Here is a 21,916-nt window from a genome sequence, read left to right on the forward strand (position 1 = left end):
GCTTAATAGTTTGTGTTAAGAGCCTGCAGTTAGATCGTAAGCCTCTTTCAGACAACATGTTAAGTCATACAAAAAACAGTGGGTAGAAAGTTTTTTTTTTTTTGCAAAGCGATCAAAAGATAACATTTATGTATTAGTTTGCCGTGTAGTGTTTGAGGTCAACCCCTTTTAAAATCGCAAAATGATATTCAGAACATTATTTTTTGTTTCTGTTTTGCTTAAGACAAGGAAAACGTCATGTTTATCGTAATTTCATAATAAAGGTCAGGAAGATGCTTATGACCTAGCTGCAGGCTCTTAACACAAACCATTACGCATTTTAATCTATATAACATCATTTGAAAAACTCTGTATAAGCGTTTAAAGGAAGATAAACATGCTCACATTAGAAATTAGCAGTCTTTCCACAGTCATTTTCTAAAATAAATGCAAAATTGTTACCTGAAAGTTAGGTCATATGTCCTGTCGAACAATCCACGTTTTCTGATGCTCTTTGTCCTGTGGAAAAATGTGAAATGACCTATTATTTTACGGTTATAGGATCTACATCCCCGGTACGCAACAATACACCACAGTGGGCGCTGCTGGACTGCTATCCCTCATAGCCTCGTTTTCGATTCAAAGTGGCGGCGGGCTGAATAAGGCGTATGGTAATGTATAGCTTAAGTCCTGTGTTGGGGAGGTTACTTTGGAAATGTAATAGATTACAGATTACAAATTACCCTATTAAAAATGTAATAAGTAGTGTACCTTTTCAATTACTTTAGAAAAGCAAAGTAACTGATTACTGTCACATCCCCGGACTTTCATGTTGGTTTCTCCCATTCTCCCCCGCAGCTCAGTGTGTGTTTGGTTCCTCCTTCATTGTCTCCACCTGAATGTGTAATCAGTCTGTGTATATAAGGTGTGTGCTTTCCCCTGTATTCTTGTCGGTCTTTGATGTTATCCTGATGTTACCACTCCATGTTCCTGTGTCTGCCTGTTCCCATTGGATTTATTAAATGTTTGTTTTTTACTACGTCGTTGTTCGTCTGTTCCTGCCTGAGTTGTGACAGAAAGACCGACCGATACAGTTTTTTTTTGTGTGTTCACCTCCGTTTTGTTTTCCGTTCGTTTTCTCCAGTCTTTTTGTTTCCGTTGTGTTTCTTCCATGCATCACCTTCGACCTGAATTCATCCTCCTCCGGCTGAAGCAGGGGGATTTGCCGCTCGAGGGATTTACCGTAATGTTCCAGCTAGTAGCTAACACCACCAGCTACCCGGACGACGCGCTCTGTGCGTTCTATGACGCGAGTCTAAACGCATCATGCAGAGCGCCGTCGTCCGAAGACGGCCCTCGAGCGGACTTCGCCGCGTTTGTGGAATGGACACTGGCGAGAAACAGACCTTCGTTTCCCGCCTGTTCCCAGGACTATCTCGTCAGTGCCACTCCGGACCCAGAACCCAGCCAGCCACCCCGACCTGCGGATTATGAGCCCATCGTAGACGGGAAGCCCGAGCCCGGAGCGACAGAGTTATGGAGCGCCGATGGGGTCAAAACTTCCGACCAGGTGCGAGAGCCGGCTACTACATCAGCGACAGTGGAGTGCTTCATGGAGCAAGAGAGTGCTGTAGAGAGCCCCGTCCACTGCACCGCCACTGGGGGTGAGCAAGAGCACAACTCTGGGGACTTAATTGACTGTTTCACGGAAATACCCATCTGCCTGGATTTCCCACCCACCCTCCCTCTTCTGCCTAAGCCTGAATCTCCGCTGGTTCCGCCCAGCCATCCAGAGTCACCGCTGGTTCCGCCCAACCTTCATGAATCCCCGCTGTCATCTGTCAGTCCCCTTGCTCACCCTCAGCCCACCATCTGTGCGGTGGGTTCGCCGCGGGTCTGCCAGTCTCCATCGGTGTCATGGCTGGAGGATCCCTCACCATCGCCTCCAGCCTCAGAGTCTTGGACTCCGCCTCGGCCCTCCGACCCTGCAGCTCCACCCCGGCTCTCTGCTCCCTCGTCTCCGCCGTCGCCCGTCGGTCCACCAGCTCCACCGGGCTCCATCGTCCCTCCGGCTCCGCCCTGGTCAGTCGTCGCCCCACCTTCGCCTCTGGACTCTACTCCTCCGGCTGTGCCTCGTCGCTCCGTCCCACCGGCTCGGTGGACCTCCTCCCTCCCGCGGGCACAGCCTCGGCCCTCTGTCGCTCCAGCTCCGCCGCGGACCTCCGGATCTCCATCTCCGCCTTGGTCGCCAGAGCCCGGCCTGGGTCCCACCTGGCTCCTCCTGCTCCAGCCCCCTCCTGTCACCTCCTTGGCTCCTCCCTCCGTCATCACCTCCATGGACTGTTCCGTCACCATTCTGGACTCCATCTCTTGCCCTCCTCCAGGGAGTCCGTCCTCCGCCGAAACCCCCTCCTGAGACTGTTTGCTGTTTCCCGTTTGTCGGCGTGAGGACACGCCTTCCGGGAGGGGGAGGTAATGTCACATCCCCGGACTTTCATGTTGGTTTCTCCCATTCTCCCCCGCAGCTCAGTGTGTGTTTGGTTCCTCCTTCATTGTCTCCACCTGAATGTGTAATCAGTCTGTGTATATAAGGTGTGTGCTTTCCCCTGTATTCTTGTCGGTCTTTGATGTTATCCTGATGTTACCACTCCATGTTCCTGTGTCTGCCTGTTCCCATTGGATTTATTAAATGTTTGTTTTTTACTACGTCGTTGTTTGTCTGTTCCTGCCTGAGTTGTGACAATTACATCTGATTACTTTTTGATTACTTTTAAGTTTCTAATGGAGATTTTCAACTAAATCATTTTCAAGCATCTATTTAAAATAATAGATAATTATTTTTAGTTATATTTAAGAGAAAACACAATTCTAGATTATAATAATGTAGTAAAAAGTTTTTTTTCTTCTTACTGATATAATAAAAAAATAGTAAAAATCTGCATATTATTTTTTTTTTACCACTATGTGTGAAGGGAAATCATTATACCATACAGGGCTAATAATTATTTCTCACTAACAGAAGAAAGAATAGATTCTAGAATAGATACTGACAAATCCAAACAGACTCCATCATTGTAGCTGTGTCGTAAAATCCATGGTATTGTTTTTATTATTATTATTGTTTTAAATAAAGTTAAATTTCATCTAAAACACTGCTTAGATTTAGTGACCAACTGGGGTGCTTCACTAGATGATAGCTCGATTTTGCAAGACAAAATGGGACAAACTAATTGAGAGATTTGTCCACTAGGTGGCGTTAGGTCAACATCGATCATTATAGAGAAAAGTTTCAAGCCCTTGAGAAAAATAGATCTATATTATTCGAAAATAAACTAAACTGCAGCGGATTTTCATCCTTCAAATCATTAGTCACGTTTCAGCTGAAAATCACGCAGTAGTGTAAACACTGATTTTACAAATGACACTCAAAATTAAAATGGGTTAATGTGATAAAATCGCAAGTTAGATCTAGGGCTGTCCCCGAATAGTCGAAGATTCGATGCATCGATATGCGGAGCCTGATTCGACCACTGATCTCACAGTCGAATCTTCGCGGGTGAAACGAGCATCATACCATTTTGGCAATATGGGGGTGCTTAATGTCTAATTGCTCACAGAACTACTGGTTTTGTACGGTTATATTAAGTTATATACAGCCTTTCATTATGATAATGCAGTAAAAACAAAAGTGAAAAGAAAGAAGCGTTCAATAAATATTTTTGACGTGTTTGTGAATAAATCTAACCACCCCTGTGACAGATTTAATTTTCACTTGCCCTGATCCATGATGAGATGCGGACCATCTCGACGGCAGGGATTTGGCGGCGATCACACCGAACGCGTTTTTGCAATTGGAGGCACCTCTTTTGAATGGTTTTCTGTTGGCAGTGAGCGTTCTGCGCTCTGTTTATGCGACCCCCGCGCCTCACGTTTTTGCAGGAGCGCTCTGAGCGCCTAAAGTTGAAAAAAAAAAAAAATAATCAACTCTGAGCGGAAAAACTCCCAACGTCATTCGCGTTCTTTTCCATTGTCCAATCGAATGAATGGAGAGGCGGGCCTTCTGTTGTGATGGCGAAAGTTAACCGTTGCTTAAAAAGTCCGGAGACTGCAAGAAATGGAGGAGAAACCTTTGGTGTCTATCGTGGGTAACCAGGAGCTGTATTATTTAGAGTTTCTGCTAATATGACAGTTTACTTAACAGCAAAAAACTAAGATTTTAGAGCGTTCGCGCTATAATCCTTTGATTTGACTGACAGGACAGCTGTTTCGGTCGTTGCTTAGCAAAAAAGGCAGTGCTGTGCGCCTCACGTTTTTAGAACTAAAAGACGTGTTCTGTGTTTTTATTTAAACCTAAATAAGTTCGTCTGTCAGTTGGCAGGCAGTTTTGGTCGCTTTATTAAAAGTTGTTGCTGTGTGCAGTGTGTAAAATAAAATAAAAACTGTTTTACCCTCCTGCTGACTATAGTGTCGTGCCCCTCCCAACCCATTCACACACACACATAGGACTAGATGATTCGACTATCGGTCGACTATAGAAAGATTCGAAAATTCTGATTCGACTATGAAAATTCATAGTCGGGGACAGCCCTAGTTAGATCTGACATTACCAACCTTATTCAATGAGAAAAAATGCGATATTTTTTTGTGAAAGGGTTCATAAATACAAGTGTGTCTGGTAAAGGCAGCTAGCAGGCTAGCTAATTTATGAATGTTTTTAATATTGGTCTCGAATACACAAAGGGGACGATGAACGCACTGACAAAGAGGATTAACCTAATTGCCAGATGTGGTGCACCTCAAATTCAAACCAATCAAAAGCATCAGAATAGCACCACTTTAATAAATGGCCTTAGCAGAAGGCATCGTGCATTTCAAAAACAGGCAAAGCAACAGATTAATATTATTCAACATATCCCAGATTTTTAAAGAAAATTTTTAGATGTAACCCCATTTGTAATTGTAGTATCCTGCAGTAACCACAAGAGGTCGTTATTGTATTTCAAGTGTTGTGTTCTTACCTGTAAGTTAGTTGAAGGCGAACTCCGATGCTGAAGGCATGTGGTGAAAATGTCTGTTGCTGTAACTGAGGTAAACAGAAAGTAAAGTTACACTTCAACTCAATGCATGTAGTAGACTGATCTTTATTGAAGATACTACATTTTTGGCGACGAGGATAAAGTAGAAGCCCGTGATTACAGCAGATTAGGGATGTAAAAAAAAAAAAGATGTGCTAATAACTAGCTGTGAGGGAAAAAGCATGGCTACAGGAACTATTGGCTCACTGGGAGCATTTGATGCAAAAGCTCAAACATGGGAAGAATATTCCGAAGTACTGGAGCAATTTTTCGTGGCTAATGGAATCGAAGATGAGGGTAAACAAAGAGCTATTCTCATAAGTGTTGTGGGACCACAAACTTACAGTGTGATGCGGAATCTTCTCAGCCCTGTAAAACCAAGTGAAAAAACTTATCAGCAGTTGGTAACGATGCTAAGAAACCATTTCCATCCCCAGCCAAGTGAGATTGTTCAGAGATTTAAATTTGACTCCAGAACAAAGAAGCCGTCAGAGACCGTAACAGAGTATGTTGCAGAGTTGCGTTGTTTAGCTCAAGACTGTAATTACGGAGCAACTTTGGATCAAATGCTGAGGGATCGACTTGTTTGTGGCATTGATGATGATCGGATTCAGAGACGTTTGCTTTCAGAAACAAATCTGACATTTGAGACTGCTTTTAAAATTGCAGTAGCAACAGAAACCGCAAGCAAAAATGTGCTCGACTTGCAAAATAAATCCAGTGTACAGACATGTAACAACGTCAAGTTCAAAGCGAGGAAATCTGATCACGGAAAAAAAGGAGAGACAGGTGAACAAATAGACACCAGAGACTGCTACAGGTGTGGAGGAAAAAACCACAAAGCCAGTGAATGCAGATTTAAGAAGGACAAATGTTATGAATGTGGAAAAATAGGCCATATTGCAAGGGCCTGTCGCAACAAAAATAAACAGAGGGGACACACTGTCACAAGAAGTAGAGAAAAAGGAGGGCGGCCACATCGAGCATTTAAAGTGAGTGAAAATAATGAGAGTGATGAATCAGAAGAAACCTTCACCTTGGCATGCGTAAAAGCGGAGAATTTGAAGAAAGTGAAGCCCCTCACTGTTGAGTTACAAATTGATGACAAACTTGTGAACTTTGAGATCGATACAGGATGTAGTGTCAGTCTAATGAACGAAGGAATGTTCAGTGACATCTGGAAAGACACAAAAGCTCCCAAATTGAGACCCTCAAAAATAAAGTTGAGAACTTATACAGGAGAGCCAGTAGAGATAGTGGGAGTAGCAGACGTTCATGTAAAATACCAGCAACAGGAAAAAGAAATGCCTCTTGTTATAGTCAAAGGAACAGGACCATGTTTACTAGGCCGAGCCTGGCTGGAAGAAATCCAACTGCAATGGAGTGAGATAAAGCTGGTACAGTCGGAGATGAGTACATTGCAACAGGTGCTATCAAAGCATGAGGAAGTGTTCAAAGAGGAGCTTGGGACGTTAAGGGGCACTACTGCTACTCTTCATGTTTCAACTGATGCCTCCCCACGGTTTTACAGACCCAGATCAGTGCCTTATGCCTTAAAAACCAAGGTGGAAGAAGAAATTAATCGTCTGCTTCGGGACAAGATCATCTCACCTGTTAAATATTCAGAGTGGGCAGCTCCTGTTGTTCCTATCTTGAAACCAGATGGGAGTATAAGACTATGCGGTGACTACAAACTTACAGTCAACAGAGTGTCAACACTGGAACAATATCCATTACCGAGAATGGAAGATCTTTTTGCTCTATTGGATGGAGGGAAGCAGTTCACAAAACTGGACATGAGTCACGCATACCAACAAATAGTCATGGATGAGAACTCCAAGAAATATTTGACTGTGAATACTCTCAAAGGGTTATTTACCTATAATCGTCTACCTTTTGGAGTGGATTCCGCCCCTACTATCTTTCAGAGAACAATGGAGGGATTGCTGCAAGGTATACCTGGAGTAGTTGTTTATTTGGATGATATATTGGTGACTGGAGTAAACCAAGACAGTCATTTGAAGACACTAGATGAAGTGTTAACCAGGCTGAAAAAAGCTGGTTTGCGGCTGAAGAGGGGGAAATGTGTGTTCCTGGCAAATGAGGTGGAATATTTGGGTCACAAAGTAGATGCACAGGGTCTACATCCTACAGGAACTAAAGTAAAAGCCATTGATGAAGCACCAGAACCAAGGAATGTCACAGAGCTTAAGGCTTACCTCGGGTTGCTGAACTATTATAATAAGTTCCTTCCAAATTTGGCAACGCTACTAGCCCCCCTACATCTGTTGTTGAGGAAAGATGTTCAGTGGATATGGAAAAAGCCACAAAAAGATGCTTTCGAGGAATCTAAAGCCCTACTGAAATCTGCAAAGGTGCTAGTGCACTATTCCTCAGATTCAGAACTAGTTCTAGCGTGTGATGCCTCACCCTATGGGGTTGGTGCAGTGCTCTCGCAGCGCAGAAAAGGAGAGAGCATGGAGAAACCTCTTGGGTTTATGTCACGAACATTAACGGCTGCAGAGAAGCGGTATTCACAGTTAGACAAAGAAGGCTTAGCTGTGATTTTTGGCATCCAAAGATTTCACAAGTACTTGTATGGTCGTGCATTCACAATTTGCACTGATCATAAGCCCTTGATTCATTTGTTCAATAAAACGAAAGCAGTTCCTCAAATGGGATCACCCAGAGTGCAAAGGTGGGCTGTGATGTTACAGGCATATCAGTACAACATTGTATACAAGCCAGGAAAGTACCATCAAAATGCTGATGCGCTGAGTAGACTCCCAATACCAGGTGAAGGAGAACCGGAGGACACCAGTGATCAAGTGCTGATGATGGAATTAATGGATGACTCACCTGTAAGTGCTGTGCAAATTCGGAAGTGGACATCACATGACATAAAACTCTCCCAAGTACACGAGTACATATTAAAAGGTTGGCCTGAAGAAGTGGAGCCCTCACTTTTACAGTACTATCATAGGAGAGATTCGCTAAGTGTCAAAGATGGATGTGTGATTTGGGGAGCACGAATCATCATACCATCACAAGGCCGTGCTGCGGTATTGAAACAGTTACACCAGACCCATTCCGGTATGTCAAGAATGAAAGGATTGGCCCGTTCATACATGTGGTGGCCTGGTATGGATCAGGATGTGGAGAAAGTGGTGCAGACATGTGAGATGTGTCAAAGTTTTAAAAAGGCACCTGCTCAAGCTCCATTACACCCGTGGGAGTGGCCAGGTTTACCATGGGAAAGACTTCATATTGACTATGCAGGGCCCTTCTTAGGAAGGATGTTTCTAGTTCTTGTAGATTCTCACTCCAAGTGGATGGAAGTTTATCCCACAATGCATGCAACTTCACAAATCAATATTGAAAAACTGAGAATGTGTTTCAGTACACATGGATTACCTAAATGGTAGTGTCCGACAATGGAACGTGTTTTACCAGTGGACAGTTTGAAACTTTCATGAAAAGAAAGGTATTCAACACGTGATGTCAGCTCCTTATCATCCTTCTTCAAACGGACTGGCAGAACGAGCTGTTCAGACCTTCAAGGAGGGGATGAAAAAGATGAAAGGTGACGCAGTGGAGACAAGAGTAGCAAGATTCTTGTTCAATTACAGAATCACTCCCCATGCAACAACTGGGTTGTCTCCTGCTCAGATGTTAATGTCACGGAAGTTGAGATCTACCTTTGACTTACTCCTTCCTGATGTTAGGACGAAAATTCTGAAAAAACAGCAGAAGCAAAAAGAAGCTCATGACAAAAGTTGCAAACTCAGAAGTTTTGAAGCTGGAGATTTAGTGTACGTGAGGAACTACAGTGGTGGACCAAAATGGATACCTGCAGTTGTGGAAAGTTGTACAGGACCTCTGTCATACAAGACCACTCTAGGGCAGGGACAAACTGTGAAGAGGCATGTGGACCAAATAAGAGCTCGGAGTACAGATGAGATTCTCGACACTGTACTACCCACAGAGAATGAACAGAACGTAGGCACTCCTGCATTACCGACAGCGGATGCGGTCGATGCACCTGCAGAGAGGGAGCTGTCTGCACTGGAAAAGCCACAGTTGCCTGAAGTGACTGCTGTTGAAAAACAGACCAACCCACCTACAAACCTGAGAAGGTCTGCAAGAGAAAAACGTTCTCCAGCTCACTTCAAAGACTATGTTGCATAGAACAAGTTATTAAAAGAATCTGTAGTACACTTGATGGGTTGAATAGTTTGTAATAAGAATCTTGATCAATAAGATTTATAATGTGTTTCTGGTTTACAGTGTTATATATCTTCAGTGATTCATTGGTATTTAGTTGAGTTATTGTGATTTAGTTAGTAAGACTAAGCTATAAAAATAACAGAAAAAAAAAATTCTAAATAAAGAAAATTGCATTTCCAATTGATAGCTTAAGAAGGAGGGGATGTAGTATCCTGCAGTAACCACAAGAGGTCGTTATTGTATTTCAAGTGTTGTGTTCTTACCTGTAAGTTAGTTGAAGGCGATCTCCGATGCTGAAGGCATGTGGTGAAAATGTCTGTTGCTGTAACTGAGGTAAACAGAAAGTAAAGTTACACTTCAACTCAATGCATGTAGTAGACTGATCTTTATTGAAGATACTACAGTAATCTTTAACATTTTCATAAGTAACTGTAATTTAATTACACATTTTCTAAGTAACTGTAACGAATTACTGTTACATTTATTTTGTAATTAAATTACGTAACGCCGTTACATGTAACTAGTTACTCCCCAACACTGCCTGTAGAGCTGTGCTGTTTTAATTCATAATTCTCACTTTCATTATATTAGAAACTAAATATTTGAATCTTCGAATTAGCTGAACTAATTGCTTTGTAAACGGATCACTGTTTTGAACACCACACGCTGAGGACCACTGCTGGTCAAACATGTGTAAATACAAAGGCAAGACTGGAACTATAAAGGGCACCATACTTGGACACACGTCCTTTCGTTTATTTTTTTCTTTTCTTTTCTTTTCTTTTCTTTTCTTTTCTTTTCTTTTCTTTTCTTTTCTTTTCTTTTCTTTTCCAAATGAAGATTGATTTCATACTCATTCATATGATATTTTTCTGGCTTAATAAAGCAACTCTAACACGCACTTCAATGGTTGTACACTTTTATTTCAAATCATGGTATAATTTAATCAGTGCCTGAATACAGTAATTCTCAGATCATTTCAGTAACACATTAGACACTACTGTCAATCATTAAAGGCTCCACCCACAGAGAGAGAAAAATGCTGTAGAATGTGTCCAAAACACTACGGCTTGTCATGCTGAAAGTAAATGAATACATTAATAAATAATACACTTCAAATTCTGGTCGGTGACTTGAATAACTTTACCAGATCTTATACAGAGAATTATATGCTGTGTACCACAGTGAGTAAGCATTGATGCCAAAGTGAAAACACTTACCGTTACATTCCCATACACAGGGTCAGTCATCTCAACATCATAGTTTTTAAGTCTGTCATCATTAGGTCTGGAATTATTAATCTTTTCCATAAACAATAAATATATAAAAAAAAAAAAAAAAAAAAAACAGAGAGAAAATGGAATCAAAAATGTATGTCTATAACAATAACCATATTAGCATCCACACCAATGGACCAACTAATGATAACTTACCATTGTATTCTCATACAAAGGGTCTGTCGTCCCAATATCAGATACATTATATCTGTCATCCTCAGGTCTGGAATAATTCACCTTTGACTTTGAAGAAACAGAGACATAAGTAAAGACTAAATAAAAATATTTTGGCTTCAACAAATTGCACAGTGTATATAAGCAAAACTTTACAAATTAAATATTTTGTTTATTGAGCTCCAATGTGTGATTTAAGCATTGCAGTTCATTGATTAACATAATTATGAAACTACTGACAATTAAACTAATTTTGCTCACCCAAGTTTCAAGTTTGTCTTTTTTCTTTTTCACCATTCTTCTCCTTAAAAGCAAGAGAATAGCATTATCATGTTCTATTAGAACAAAATTAGACTCAAATACATTTCCATGGTGGGATAATTTTCATGGGTCAATATTGTGATGCATTAATCACATTTTATTTCTAAGATGAAAAAAATCTTTTAAAAGATTAAAACTTTGTAGAAAGCTACTCTAACTTTTTTTTCCTCTTTAATGAATATTATAAATTAGGTTAAGTGCCTTCAATCAAATAGTACACTTCTTACCAAACCAGCAACATTGTGATGATAACTGCAGCTCCGCAAATCACTAAAATGGATATGTACAATATCACCAGATGTCCTATAACAGAGACAAGAAAATAAAACATTGGAAAATATTAATTAGTTTCACTTTAGAAAAAAAAGTAATTTAATAAATTATCTGCTCTACCTTTAGCATTGATAGTAACAGTGTCTGATCTCTGAGATCCATGTTGATTGTGAGCCTCACAGTAGAAGCGTCCACTCTGTAGTGCACTGAAACTCTGTCCAGATCCAACAGCTGAGCTTTGATTCTCCTTAAACCAGCTGAAGTTCAGAGCAGGTGGGTTTGAATCACTGCTGCAGATCAGAGTCACTGAATCTCCTTCCAGTATTTCAGCAGATCCAGTTATGAACACTGAGACATTCTTTGGAGGATCTAAAACAGACAAACAAACCAAAATATTTATATAATCATATTAAATCTGAAAGGTGTTTAATGGATTTTATATCACAGTTACTGAACTATCATTAACTCACACATGACGTTCAAAGATACAATATAAGAGTATTTCTCTCCATGTTTATTTCTGGACTTGCACTTGTATTCTCCACTGTGATCAGAGCTGATCTTTGAGATGCTGTAGATTCTTCCAGATCCTACAAACGCCCGTCCTTTAAACCAGTCGAGTTTTGCAGGTGGGTTTGAATCACTGCTGCAGATCAGAGTCACTGAATCACCTTCCACTATTTCACCAGATCCATTTATAGACACTGAGACATTCCTAGGTGGGTCTAAAACAGACAAACAAACCAAAATATGTATATAATTAACAATCATATTAAATCTGAAAGGTTTTATATCACAGTTACTGAACCATCATTAACTCACACATGACGTTCAAAGATACAATATAAGAGTATTTTTCTCCATGTTCATTGATGGTCTTGCACTTGTATTCTCCACTGTGATCAGAGCTGATCTTTGAGATGTTGTAGATTCTTCCAGATCCTACAAACCTTCGTCCTTTAAACCAGCTGATTTCTGCAGGTGGGTTTGAATCACTGCTGCAGATCAGAGTCACTGAATCTCCCTCCACTATTTCACCAGATGGACTGATGGACACTGAGACGCTTTTAGGTGCATCTGAAATGGACACATTTTAAATCCTTAAATCATCTTGTTCAAACACTGTCACAAGTATTTTTTTTAAGAACCAATGAATCTATACTCACACGTGACATTGAGATAAACAGCAGGAGAGATGTAAGTGTGTCCATGTAGAGCACAGCTATATCTGCCTGCATCCTCTCTTCTGACTGACTGCAGCAGGAGTTGATTGTTTGTGTCTCTTCTCTCAGTTAATGGCTGTGAGTTTCTGTACCAGATGAATGTTGCTCTGTCAGTCAGAGTGCAGCTGCTTTTACATGTCAGACGGACTGAATCTCCCTCTGTCACTCTCTCAGGAGACTCCACCTGAAGATCTGAACACAACACACACATTATATCTAGTGCTGCTGTCATACACTCATTATTATTCAACATAATGCACAGAAGAAGAGTCAAACCTCATGAAAGTCACCTGTGACAGTAAGATTCACTCCTGGATGACAAAGCCAATTTCTATTTGTTACATTAGTGGTGAATCTGAAACAGTACATGTGTGAATCATTTTGTGTCACATGACTCAGTCTGATGGTGCAGTTCTGCTGTTTATCTCCCAGATACTGAAGCCTCTGACTGTATTCAGGGTCCTCAGACAGCTCTTGAGGCTCTACACCCTTTACAGGGTTTTTGGTCCAGAACACATTCATGATCTGATGTCCAGTAGGGTATGTATAAGTGCAGTTCATTATCACTGATGAGTTCTTTAGTGCACAGATGTGTGAATGACTGTAACTCACACCCCAATCAGCACTACAAACCCCTGAAACACAGAATTCATATAGTGAACAAAATAGCAGCAGGTTTTGTATCAAAGAAGTTGGTGGAAACAACTTCATGCAAAATCTTTTGAGTGTTGCATAGACTCACTGTGAGTCATGAGCAGGAAGATCAGAGGAAGAGGAGCCATTCTGACTGGCATCACCATAGCAACACCTACAACAAAGAGCAGTGGCTTTTTTCAGCAGACATGAACCAGTTTTATTCATGATAGGTTAATTTCTTTGTCTTTGAAGATCATTCAAAAGTTGTCTTTAATTGTCATTTTTAGGTCAATATAAACATCACTGTCAGTCTAGATGCTAATGTTTGTTGAGGTTTAGTCAGTCTTAGTGTGACTGCTTTAGAAACACTCTGTGGTTAGGCTATATTAAGTATTCAAGACCTTTTCTTCCTCTTCCTGGCCAGTGCAAAGTTGAGAATGGTAGTAAAATAAAGACTGAGAGAGAATAAAATATCAGCATTTCTCTGCTTTATACACTCAATAAAACATACACATTTATTTTCTCGATTCATTGGTCTGCATTAACATTTGCCATTGTTCTTTTAGACTAACATGGAAAACATTCCAGTGCATGCAACCACTCCAAAAAAAAAAAAAAAAAAAAAACCCAGAAAAGCAAAGAATAATGCAATTCAAATTAATCAATTGATTTAATCATGATTGATCTAAAAATAAATGTCTTTCTTGCTGAAGATCAGCTTGAATTTTAAACACTAGTGAATTCTGTTTGGATATGATTCCATTTCATAAGCATTTATTCATATCGTCTGGGACACTTAAAATGTATCTCAGGAGCATTCATATCACTTATAAGTGTTACTACACTTTGAGTGGAGTTAACTTGTGGCAAATTCATTTGAGTATGATTTGGAAAGGCACACACCTCTCAATAAAAGACCTAGAAGCTGAAAATTCATGTCAGCACAAAAACCAAGCCCTGAGGTCAAAATAACTACAGAAATGAATCCGCTGCATTGGAGGTTCACAGAGGCATGTATAGCCTCCATTATCCATAAAGGAAGAAGTTTGGAACAACTAGGACATTTCCTAGAGCTGGCCTCCTGGCCAAATTGAGCAACTGATGGAGAAAGGCCTTGGTTAAACTGGTGACCAAGAGAAGCTGATGGTCACTCTAGTTGACCTCCATGATCATATATGCAGAAACGTACAGAAAGTCAAACATCACTGCAGCATTTCACCAATTACGGCAGTGTGGTCAAACTCAATCCTCCCCTCAGTGAAGACATAAGAAAACACACTTGGAATTTGCAACAAAGCACCTAAGAACTCTCAGATTGTGAGAAATAAGATTCTCTGGTCCAGATTTTCCATATTTTTTTAACAAATTTACATTGATTTTTTATTTTATTTTCGTTAAACCTTATTTTAATAAAAAGACAGTTCATTGAAAACATATTAAGAGAACACTTTCCTAAAAACACAGTTCAAGCTTTCAGTTTAAATCTACATTCATTACATACTTAGAGTAACTAAGTAACTGCGGTTCTCCTGTGTTCGTGTTCATTTACATCGTGACCATAAACGTTATAGGTAGTGAGAAAGTCCCTGTATGACATCTAGTCCAATCTCTGCTAAACCACAAAAGATATGTGATAATAATGAATGTGAAGAAAGATAATAAAAGTAGCTCTTACCTATTTCACCAACACTCATGAGAGATGCACTTCAAATGATCAGGATGAAACCAGCACTGGGGTATTTTTTTACACGCTGACGAATGTGTGATGCTTATATCTAGTATGTGGTTATGACACTTCATCTGCAGGTGATGTGCTATCAGTCATCTTCACAGTGGTGTCATTAGACCAAAGGCATACAACAGAAGGAGCTTCTGGAGCTTGCTTATCTACTGGTCTTATGCTTGTTCAAGGAGCCCATCTCAATGCAATGGATTCTAAGGTGGCTGATCCATCTTGACATCAATGAATGGGGTAACAGGAATCATCTCAGTGCTCTTGTCTGGTGGTTTCAGTGTTCTCAAGTCCAGGGGTTTTAGAGTTGACTGTGTGATCACGTGACCCTTGTGAGATCAGGGCTGTCAACTCTCACGCCACTGACACTCTTCTCACACTTTCACACCACACGTCCATTTTCTCATTCAGTGAAAACAAAACTTTTCACAGAGTTTATTTTCTGCAATCTTTATTAGCAACAAAACATAAGAGTGTGAGTGATATACTTTGCCTTTGATTCACTATGAGGCGAAAATGTCCATCCTGATTGCACTCATTTCACTCCTGACGTCACTGTGGTGACACCTGCCTACTCACCACTTTTAAACTGGCATTTGTTGTCTTTAACAAGCCTACTGAATCCACTAAGTGCCCTCTACAGGAGAACATTGAATGGATAGTTTTCTAAGGAATTACATTTACAGTAAAATCAGCAATTTAAGCAAATCTTAAATCTTTAGTCTTCCTACAGATGTCAGAGCAAAAGGTTTCTCATTGGGGTCACATGATCACACAGTCAACACTAGATAGATGCTGCTGTGAGTTTGGACACGCCTTGTTTTCTCACATCAGTCATCTCTACATAGGAAACTGTATTAATGTCCATCTTTAGAGTTTCACAAGAATACCGGAGACAACAGAGAAGTGACACAAGGCCTTTCTAAAAAGCCTAGATGATCTCATATGATGGATAAGAATGCAACTTCAATATTCTTTTGCTCTAGTAATTCTTGCAAAGTTCTTATTGTTTGTTTGATTGCTAAATTGCTTGTTTCCTCAGGAAGAGGTTAAATAACTTTGAAAACATAATAAGCATCTCTACGGTCTACAAAGTTTCTCAGTTTTCATGAAGATAAAGTTTATACCTATTTTATGATGTTAGTCTAATGCCGCCTCTGTGCTGGTTGCCATTTTTAGTCTGCGCTTCTGTTATATTTGTACTATATGGTGTCATATCCTCATGTTGAATATAAGGTGTTGACCACATAAAAATCCCATTACTGCTGCCCCTTTGGTCATTTGTAGAGCTGTCCCTGGTCACGAGTGTTGGTTAAACAGGTAAGAACAGGATTTTATAATCATTGCAATCTGCCATAAAATGAAAGGAAGAAGAATGTTTTTTTTTTTTTTTTCTATTTTATTTATTTATTTATTTTTTTTTATTTTTTTTGAAGCAATACAGTGGCATTTGCTTAATAGAGCTGTTTTTTTCTCTTTTCTTGACCAACAAGATGTTAATTTTCAATAAGAGATTCTTCAGACATAAAATAAAGTCAATCTGGTCAGTAATGAGTGAAGCTGGTGATGCTGGAATTGTTTAATCAGATTATTTCAGTTGATTCTATTCAAGGCTGTAGCTGAAGTCAATTGTAGTTTTGTTCGTCTTTTCTTCAATGATGCTGCTTGTTTACAGCAGGTGTTTATCACTAATGCATCATCATTTAATTAGACACTTAATAAACTTTAACTCTTTGAGAACTTGGGATTTGACTGGAGACTTGTTTTCATCTTGAAAAGAACGACTATGTCCTATTTCTGACCTCCTGACTGCTGAAAAACTGTGCTAATTAGCAAATCCGGATGATTGGAACTAAACACTGGCGAGGACCTTTACTTTCGAAGCCTGGACTTTCCACCTCTGATTGATGGGAGTTTTTTTTTTTTTTTTTTTTTACTATTGTTTACCCAGCATGCATTTACAGCATGAAACATTTTGTTGATTGTCACCATTGTGGGGATTCATATGCTGGTTGTTGATGCCTTTGTTAAGGGAGCCACTATGGCCAATTGAATAGAGATTCATACTTGTAACCCAAAGATTGCAGGTTCTCTCAAAAGCCCATAACCTTATGCATATGTTCCTTCAATTTCTTAACCAAGCTTAGGAAAATCTGTCTCTAATTAAACAATTTGTCACTGGGTTTTTCTTCCCCTCAGTGTGATAAAGGAATTATACTCTTTTCATCTCTGACCAAGTTCAGTGTAGTACCTGGACACTCCAATAAACCCTTAAATGCTCTGGTTTGATATTGCGTTGTATTTAGGTTGTTTACAAACACGTGGGAAGCTACATGCTTAGCAAGTTGTGTGTTTGTTCTGGTAAGTGGACGCAACCTGAGAAATCCTAAATCCTGTTCCTGCAGGATCTGGCACAGTTATATAAGTCCTGGTTGTAATGTATGGGAGTGAGAAATTAACTCTGATAACAATCTGGAAACATCCCATTCTCAAAACCTTGGGGGCAGCTTTATAAACATATTTTATGACCTAATAAAACAATTGCAAATGATAATTCTGCTTCTGCTGGAGCAAACCTGTTTGACCATCTTGGTTGGTTCCCACCAGATTTTTTTTTTTTTTTTTTTTTTTTTTTTGTGCAATTAATTAATTTCCACAGGCAAGTGATAAACTTTCTCTTGTACTAATCTCACAACAGATCATCAAAAATGCACACTTTTCAGTGTGTTTTCATTTGTGTTAGTATATAATGACAAAGTATAATTTTCACAACACAAAATAAGTGTTTCATCTATGTAAACATTTCATTCACAGTATGCTATGACTACAAAACTTTTAATTTACTTCTTTTCTTGTTCCGTTTAATTAATTTGTCTCTCCAGCTGATCCTAATGGTTAATCAGTTTAATGATAATCAATGAATGATACATGAATTGATACATCTATATATTTTGCTACATGGAATTTCTGTAGGTTTTGAACAATCCCATGGTTTGCATGTCTGCAATTGATTTTGTAAGCAGTTTTAATAAGATTATAAAAACTGCAGTAGACAAAGTGTGTGTGAGTATGTCAGAATAAGAGAGAGAGGGATATAAAACATTTAGCGATTCGAGAACACAGACAAAGTACAATTAATTTCCATTGATATAGTCAACTTGATTGCACAGATACTATTTGAACTGAATTGAGCTGGACGATGACGTCACTGAATCAATGATGAACTGACTTTAACTAGAAATTGAGTTTTTGCTATTGTCCTTTTATTATCAAAACACGATTTTCCTGTTTAATACTGTAAAGCTGCTTTGACAATCTGTATTGTTAAAGGTGCTAAGCAATGAAGGTTACTTGACTAGTGATGAATGGTAAATTGATGGGAGACAGTCACTTAAGATAAAATGTGAAAGCATCTGGTTTTGAAAGATTGACTATAGCAGTGTTACAAGTGGGATCAGTTTGGATTTTTACACTTAGACTTTTGAAAATGTGCACCTTTCATGTGGAAATTGCCCCAAAACAAATACAAAAATAGTCCCATAGCGAGGTAATAGGTTTCACCAGAGGAGGAGCCAAGTCTATTCAAGTCACAAGCAAGTCTCAAGTCAAATCCCAAGTCCTCAAAGAGTTAAAGGTAATGAGATAATTAAGTGACTCATTAAATGTTTGCTTTAGTTACGCTCTTGACCCTTTCAGTAATTTGCTTCTAAGCAACTGCAATATTGTTTCACAGTGAGCATTTGTACATTGCATAATTAAAAGCTTGTAATAACAGATTAACTAACATGTTTTGCTTTTAAATCATATAAGTGAACTTCATGTAATGGTCTTTCTCTATTTTGTTGACCAACATTGAAGTATCAGACAACTGGAAAGAAAGTCCTATTAAACAAATGCCACTGTAATGCTTAAATATTGGGGGCAGGATTGCAGCAGCAGCTTGGATTTTTAGACATGAACACTTATCATACGATCCTCAACAGTGGTGACAATAATTCTTTCTTGCATTTTTACTATGGTGTTACCCAGCATGCATTGCAGCATTTTGAATTTTGTTGATTTTCACTGTTGTTGAGATTCATATGCTGGTTCTTGATGTCTGCGTGTGTCTAAATAGCACAACAGCTAAAATATTTATATGCCTTTTATACAGCAGAATTTGTATTCATTTTATAACTAACACATAAAAATCTTGATTTCATGCTGAGTTTCACAGAACTGATTATTCAAAACCTAAGCATATATTTAAAAAAAAAAATACTTTACATATAATCAGGTCAGTGCTTGATTAGTATCACACCACATACAGCCCTGATCTCACTGGTTTACAACACCACATATATTGATGCAGAGATAGATCTAACATAGCAAGTCAGGGGTCAAGAGTCCAACTAAAGCAAACACTAATCCCCATGATGGTGGTATCATTTTAACCAATAAAACATCAACATCTGATCCTCAGTAATTCTCAATGACAGCAGGTGTTCATCACTAATGCACAATCAGCATTTAATTAGTCACTTAATTATCTCATTAACTTTAATGAGGACTTGGGATTTTGACTTGAGACTCGCTTGTGACTTGAATAGGACTTGGTTCCACATCTGGTGAAATAATTTCATCATACGGCAGGACTTTTACTTTCTGACACCTGGACTACCCACCTCTGCATACCTACCCTAAATGGTACATATTAGTACCTTATAGGTCAATTTTAGTACTTTGAAAGTACATATTGGTACTTTTTCACTTTTGTACCTTAGGGTCCTACCCCAGTGACAGAGCTGTACCTTTTTGTCTGAGAGTGTGTGCTAATTTTTTTTTTTTTTTTTGATGTACCACTGAACACATTGTACCATAAGTGATATTTATTTAGTAATATGTACACTTTAGGTACTAATATATGCACCTTTAAAAAAAAAAACTAATATTAAACAAATCCAAGCTAGAGTGCAATTACTGGGGACAGCCTTGTTTGTTCTATTGCATGTCATATACTTTGTGGGAACACCTCACCTCTTCTTTTCAGAGCTGTACGCCCATGTTCTTCATTCACAAGCTGATGTAAAACAGGAGAACAACAGACTTAGCCATGGTCACGCCATCCACAAAGAAATCAAATGCACTAGGTAATCAGGAGTTTATGGACATTATTACATTTGATGGTTTCATGTTTTGAAGGATTTGGAAATTGATCATTTCCATGTATTTCAGTTTGCAACTTAAGGGAATGTGTATTACTACTGGCTTGTTTTCTTTGGACATCATACTGTTTGGTAAGTTTGAAAGTCATTTTAAAACATGTTTTAAAATAATGATCAAATAAGTGTTTTATTTAATTCCAAATTAAATTCCTAAATCTGAATTTAAGCACCTGAAATTAGGAAATTTGAATGTAAATACACATTTGTGTAACTGCTGTAGGGCAGACTGAGTACAGTAGAGACACTTTCTGCTTTTTACATTACTACACAAAAACTATTTGCTGAAATGAAGTGATATTTTATATAAAATTTATTTTGCTTATATACTAAAATATCATATATTGATAATAGCCATAAATAGTTTAAATTTTTCTCAATTAGCTCACAGAGATAAAGTGCATTTTTGTCTCAACTGTGACACCCATTCTTAATGCTCTAAAGGCAAATGTAATAAATTACAAAAGTACAGCTGTGCAATTTAATTTTTTAATTTAGATTTATTTATTTTCTTTATTTAATTCAGATTTAGTTAAACAAAATATGACCAAATATTTAACACTAGAAAATATACAGAAAACAGTACAACAGTAATATTTACACTGAGTCTTAACTGTACCCCACTGATACACAGCAAATAGCCCAGTGTTAAATTAACTCTCCCAGGAGTTTCTTTGAGTCCACACTCAAGAGTGTGAAAATGTTAAAATAAGAGTGTTAAATGAACACTGAAGCAGAGTTAAATTTAATGAGATAATTAATTATTGATTAAGTGATGACTGATCATTATTGAAGACACCTGATGCTAACAAACGGAATCACCAAACAAGAAAATCACAATTTTTAAGCAACCATTATAGTGGTCAGTGTTTGTATTAATTAGGCTCTTGACCCTTACATTTCTAACATTAGATTTTGATTGATAGCTGTATTTGAATTAAAACAGCCAATTAAGCCAAAAATACAAGTCATCAGTGTGTGATGGTTATGTTTTAAAATCATCTTTTTTTGACATGCGTTATTGGTCTTGTTTAGAATCTAATCACATGGAGAATGTATATGTATATATACATTTTTCTATTAAATTATCAGTTCATTCAAATATTCACCATTATATATCTGGGCATCTGAGTTGTCAGTTTATTCAAACATTGACTTGATACGATTGACTCCAAGCCTCCTGAAGTATTGCCAAATTTGTTAATATCGTTCACTTTGCCAGGGGTGTTATTCTGTTTAGAAATACACAGTAAATTACAGCAAAAAGCCCAGTGTTAAATGAACTCTCGCTGGAGTTTTTTTTTTTTTTAGATATTTTGACTAGAAACAAGACATAAGTATCTAAGCAAGATGAGTCTTTTTTTGCAGTATATTTAGCTTCTCACCTGACAGCAAACTGAGGATGATGCATTCTCACATTCCCATACTCGCTTTCATCGTTTCTGGCGTGTTGGATGGTTGCATATTTCATCTCAGAGTTGGTCAGTTCAGGAGTTTTTCCTGAGGTCTGATCTGTTCTGGGTTTCTTGGGTGCAACTCTGGCATATAGACCATCATCACAGTGGTTTCTGTCAAAGCTGGAAGGTTGTTGAACCTGAAAAAGAAGACAAAACCTTTCAGAAAAGTTAATTATAATCACCTGTATGAATGTCTTGTTCCTTTAGTTCCTTGTAAGAGCATTTTCTAAAATGCACTGATTTCTCATTCTTCGACATGCTGGATTCAGATACAAAATTCAAAAACATATTTTATACAGAACATTTCATGATAGAAACATAAGTATTTGTGTGTTCTGACC

General features: G+C 38.6%; 2 protein-coding genes across 2 annotated transcripts in view; both read right to left on the reverse strand.

Moving 5' to 3' along the window:
- Positions 1-9,540: 9,540 nt before the first annotated feature.
- On the reverse strand, positions 9,541-13,349 carry LOC141336782 (B-cell receptor CD22-like). Its single transcript, XM_073842509.1, has 10 exons — positions 13,292-13,349; positions 12,840-13,184; positions 12,493-12,741; positions 12,149-12,403; positions 11,797-12,051; positions 11,447-11,695; positions 11,281-11,356; positions 10,994-11,036; positions 10,715-10,801; positions 9,541-9,609 (listed from the first exon to the last, which is right to left on the reverse strand). The coding sequence occupies exons 1-10, from the start codon at positions 13,347-13,349 to the stop codon at positions 9,541-9,543; spliced, it is 1,686 nt and encodes a 561-aa protein (XP_073698610.1).
- Positions 13,350-21,328: 7,979 nt separating this feature from the next.
- Positions 21,329-21,916, reverse strand: part of LOC141336783 (B-cell receptor CD22-like) — a 14,991-nt gene continuing 14,403 nt past the window's right edge. Inside the window, exons 11-12 of the mRNA XM_073842510.1 lie at positions 21,504-21,712; positions 21,329-21,350 (exon numbers count right to left, since the gene is read on the reverse strand). Coding sequence (XP_073698611.1) covers positions 21,329-21,350; positions 21,504-21,712 — 231 coding nt within the window. The remainder of the gene's footprint in view (positions 21,351-21,503; positions 21,713-21,916) is intronic.

Source organism: Garra rufa, chromosome 6, assembly GCF_049309525.1.
Source record: "Garra rufa chromosome 6, GarRuf1.0, whole genome shotgun sequence".
Taxonomy (NCBI): domain Eukaryota; kingdom Metazoa; phylum Chordata; class Actinopteri; order Cypriniformes; family Cyprinidae; genus Garra; species Garra rufa.

Coding starts and splice junctions, on each gene's coding strand:
- LOC141336782 (XM_073842509.1), bottom strand. CDS start 13,349: ATGGTGATGCCAGTCAGAATGGCTCCTCTTCCTCTGATCTTCCTGCTC. Junction 13,185..13,291: donor CTTCCTGCTCATGACTCACA/GTGAGTCTATGC, acceptor TCTGTGTTTCAG/GGGTTTGTAGTGCTGATTGG. Junction 9,610..10,714: donor CTTTGTATGAGAATACAATG/GTAAGTTATCAT, acceptor TGTTTACCTCAG/TTACAGCAACAGACATTTTC.